The 4605-nt window shown below is 52.5% G+C and overlaps 1 protein-coding gene across 1 annotated transcript in view; it reads left to right on the top strand.

Moving 5' to 3' along the window:
* LOC102769788 (calpain-2 catalytic subunit) overlaps positions 1-4605 on the top strand; it is a 65004-nt gene that overhangs the window by 28035 nt on the left and 32364 nt on the right. Inside the window, exon 5 of the mRNA XM_015562339.1 lies at positions 4432-4550. Coding sequence (XP_015417825.1) covers positions 4432-4550 — 119 coding nt within the window. The remainder of the gene's footprint in view (positions 1-4431; positions 4551-4605) is intronic.

The following is a 4605-nucleotide window of genomic DNA, read 5'->3' as shown; positions in this document are numbered from 1 at the left end:
CTCCTCTGTATCCTCCTCCCGGCGGCCCCTCCCAACTGGAGAGATGCCAGCCCCCATGAGTCATCACTTCCTCTGACTTTTCTGGCTGTCAGAGTTCTTTCGCAGACTTTCTCCCCTGGGGCTGCTGTCCGGCTCTCCTTCCTGCTGCATCTAGACCAGTGGTTCTCAACCTTCCTCATGCCGCGACCCTTTAACACAGTTCCTCACGTTGTGGTGACCCCCGATGTCATTGTTACAAATCGAACATCATTAAAGCATAGTGATGAATCACAAACACAATATGTCATTATATGTGTGTTTTCCGATGGTCTTAGGTGACCCCTGTGAAAGGGTCGTTCGCCCCCCAAAGGGGCCGCGACCCACAGGTTGAGAACCGCTGGTCTAGACAGTGCCCTAAACAGGGCAGGGGTGAACCTCGAACCCTAACGACCCCAGGCCCCTCTCCTGCCCCGGCTGCCCCAGGCTTGGCCACCACACAGTGCGGTTCCAGCCTCGGTCGGTCGGTTCCCTGTCTCTGAGCTGGGAGGGTTGGACCAGACCCTCCTAAGGCCCCACCACTGCTGACTCCTGTGACTCCAAAATCGGCCCCTTCCCCACCAGCAGCCCCCTCCCCCTGCGCCCCCCCAAACGGGGCTTCAACTCACATTTGTGAGCTCAAGGGCCAAGGCGGTCCATGTTGGTGCCCGCCTTTAGCTGCCCAACCTCAGGGAGACTGCTTCAGAGACATCAGGGAAATAGATGCCCTCCTGCTGTTCCCTCCAGGAGGTGAGGAAGGAGAATTCGGAGGAGGAGGAGGAAGAAGAAGAAGAGGGAGAAGGAATTTCACACCAGAGTCCAGGCCAGGGACACCCTCCTCTCCTGTGGGGTCTGTGAGGCCCGGGGCCAGGGGCCAGGGGAGGAAGGGCATGGGTTGGACAGCCTGGCAGGCAGGTGCTGTTAAAGCTCTGATCTCAGGCAGTGACTCTGCGGCTGCAGGGAAAGGGGCGCAAAGATGAAACCTGCACCAGGTGGCTCCCTCCTGGCCCAGGGCCTGGCTGCGGACACGGACATGGCAGGCAGCTGCCCGGGGGGGACCCCAAGTTCAGAGTGTGAGTGTGAGCCTTAGGCCTCCGCACCCTCCTCTCCCCACTTCCCTCTGGCTTTGGGGGCCGGAAGGGAGAGGGGACCCCGGGTTCGCATCTGTGAGCAGCCACAGAGGCTGAAGGCCTCCTGGGTCTGGGATGTGGGTGGGGCACCCCCTCCCTCCACAGCCGCTGATGTAAACGCGTCGTGATTTGCGTGGGGGGATTCCGGCCTGGGGTGACCGTTCTGGGGCCGCTGCCAGGCGTGAAACATCTGCAGAAGGGACAGCCCCTGTGACTCATCAGCCGCCATCACACAGGCCTGGGCTCCTGGCAGGACGGGTACTTCCTCTAGAGCGGCGGTTCTCAACCTTCCCGATGCCGCGACCCTTTAATACAGCTCCTCATGTTGTGGGGACCCCCAATTTCATTGTTACAAATCGAACATCATTAAAGCACAGTGATTAATCGCAAACACAATATGCAATTATATATGTGTTTTCCCATGGTCTTAGGCGACCCCCGAGAAAGGGTCGTTTGACCCCCAAAGCGTCGCGACCCACAGGTTGAGAACTGCTGCTCTAGAGCCGACCCTCCACCAGCTCCCGCGGGTGGCCCTGGCTTGCAGGACTCCTGTCCCCTGCCTTCCAAAGCTGGGGCTCTGGTGGCTCAGGTGGCCTCCCTCCCTGGGGGGCAGGTGGTCCCAGCAGGCAACGTGTCAGGTCTGCTGGCCACGGCGGACACCAGGGTCTCAGGAAGGGCCCAGCTCAGCCAGAAGCAGCCTCCGTCTCTGGTCGGGCTGTCACTGACCCAGCTGTCCCCACGGCCCGTGGAGGGGCAGGGTCCTGAGGGACTGGGCAGCAGATTCACCCCCCACGGCCATCCCACATTTTGATCCCTACAATCCGAACGGGGAAAGATGATATTTCAGCGCAGTTTTGCTTTATGTTTCTCTTACAATGAGTGAGGGGGAGCCCCTTTAAAATGTGTGAGACATGGCCCTATGGTCTGGCTCAATGGATAGAGCAGGGGTCCGCAAACTTTTTAAACAGGGGGCCAGTTCACTGTCCCTCAGACCGCTGGAGGGCCGGACTATAGTTTTTAAAAAAAACTATGAACAAATTCCTATGCACACTGCACATACCTTATTTTGAAGTAAAAAAACAAAACGGGAACAAAGACAATATTTGTATTTGCATGTGGCCCGCGGGCCGTAGTTTGAGGACCCTTGGGATAGAGTGTCCCCCTGTGGACTGAAGGGTCCCAGGTTCGATTTGGCCCAGGGCATTCGATCCCCAGTAGGGGGCGTGCAGGATGCAGCCAATCAATGATTTTCTCTCATTGATGTTTCTCTCTCTCTCCCTTACTCTCTAAAATCAGTAAAGTATATTAAAAAAATAAAATGTGTGAGACAGCAACTTTTCCTTTCTTCCACAACTCAGCTCTGTCTTTGCCCATTTTTCTATTGATCCCTCATTATTTTTGTTCTGTTTCTATAAAGTGTATAACTTTTGTTCTGGGATCTGAGTAACAGATATTTCTGAGTAACAGATATTTTTCCATTATTTTCATAGTTTGACTTTGCTGATTGTGAGGTTTGCTTTACCATGTCTTTTTTTTTTTTTTGACTTTGATGTAGTTAAATTCATCAGTGGAGAATTCTGTGGCTTCCAGGTTACAATTCGGGAGCTGAGCTCCACTCTGAGGTTATAATAGAATTCTCCACTGGTCTCTTCTGCAATGTTTATGGACTTAAGCAAATAATTACATTTATAATATCATCATAATGTAAATATAAATTACAATATATGATATCAATACATAAATATATAATAAATATGCGAATAATACAAAAGTCTAGGTTTATCATACTTACGTGACTATAATAAAAATATATTTAAGATTGATAATGTTAAATGATTATAGATCAATATTATCCCAGTTAGAATTTAGCCCTGTGACAAGATGAGCTATAACTCGATTGTTTTCCAAGTGGCTACTCGGCTGTTCCAATTCTATTTGTGAATCGTCTACCTGTCCTAGTTCCCACGTGTGGAGCTGTTTCCGGGCCTCTATTTTGTGCCGTTCACCTGTCTGCGTCCTTACGCACAAGTTCAGTGCTGTTTTAACCCCTCCCGCTTTGCATGTCTGACTATCTGACAGGCAGACTCCCTTGCCTTTGAGAATTTTTCTGGCTAAGCTTTCTGTTTAGTTTTCTCCTATTTATAAACGTCAGAATCAGCTGAGTTCCAATTTTTTTTTAAAAAAAAAAATCCTCTTGCTATTTTTATTGGGATTGCATTAAATTTAGCGACTCACTTAAGAGGAAGTGGCATTTTTACGAGGGTGACTGTAGCCGAGGACATGGGCCACTTTTTAAGTCGGTAAATGATCGCCCAGAAGAGGTACCGCCTTCGACCACTCCCCATCCCTCACATCTCTTCCTCTCGCTCAGACTCACCTTGGGCCCCTGTGTTCTCAGAAGCCCCAGCTGCCCAGCGGGCGCCTCACTCCTTAGTTCCTCACCCCAGGCCCAGCTGAGTGGGGTGCCTGTCTGACTATCTGACAGGCAGACTCCCTTGCCTTTGAGAATTTTTCTGGCTAAGCTTTATGTTTAGTTTTCTCCTATTTATAAACGTCAGAATCAGCTGAGTTCCAATTTTTTTTAAAAAAAATCCTCTTGCTATTTTTATTGGGATTGCATTAAATTTAGCGACTAACTTAAGGGGAAGTGGCATTTTTACGAGGGTGACTGTAGCCGAGGACATGGGCCACTTTTTAAGTCGGTAAATGATCGCCCAGAAGAGGTACCGCCTTCGACCACTCCCCATCCCTCACATCTCTTCCTCTCGCTCAGACTTCTCTTGGGCCCCTGTGTTCTCAGAAGCCCCAGATAGCTGCCCAGCGGGCGCCTCACTCCTTAGTTCCTCACCCCAGGCCCAGCTGGGTGGGGACAAGGCCTGCGACCACACGGTTCTGGGTCTCAGAATTAGGGGCAGGGGCCCTGGTGTGGCCTAGAGCTCAGTCCCCAGAGTTTGCATACACCTGTGAGCAGTGCAGTTTGCAAAGGACAGAAGCAGCAGAAAGCTCCTGCCTGCTCCTGCCCCAGGGCCCTGTGAGGGTGGCCACGGGGGCCCTGGTTCAGGCAAGGAGGGGGGTAGATAGAACAGGTGCTCAGGGAGTAATTGGGGGGTTAAAGAGGTTATTATTTGGGGTCTGAACCCCAGTGTTAAGGAGCTGTTCACTGCCCCAAAAAACACTCCCCCCAGCCTGGCCTCCAGGCCTCCCCAGCCCTCCTCCTGCCCGAGGCGTGGCTTCCAGGTGCAGAGGCGGACAAGATGCTAAACATCCCCGCACGCTGTGCCCACAGGTGACTGCTGGCTGTTGGCAGCCATCGCCTCCCTCACCTTGAACGAAGAGGTCCTGGCCCGAGTCGTCCCCTTAAACCAGAGCTTCCAGGAAAACTACGCTGGGATCTTCCGCTTCCAGGTGACTGAGCGGATGGTCCAAGCTTCTCCTCCACAGGGCCTAGGGTGGGGGCAGG

The sequence above is a fragment of the Myotis davidii genome, unplaced genomic scaffold, assembly GCF_000327345.1.
Source record: "Myotis davidii unplaced genomic scaffold, ASM32734v1 scaffold174, whole genome shotgun sequence".
NCBI classification, from domain to species: Eukaryota; Metazoa; Chordata; class Mammalia; order Chiroptera; family Vespertilionidae; genus Myotis; species Myotis davidii.
This window is presented reverse-complemented; position numbering and strand designations above follow the sequence as displayed.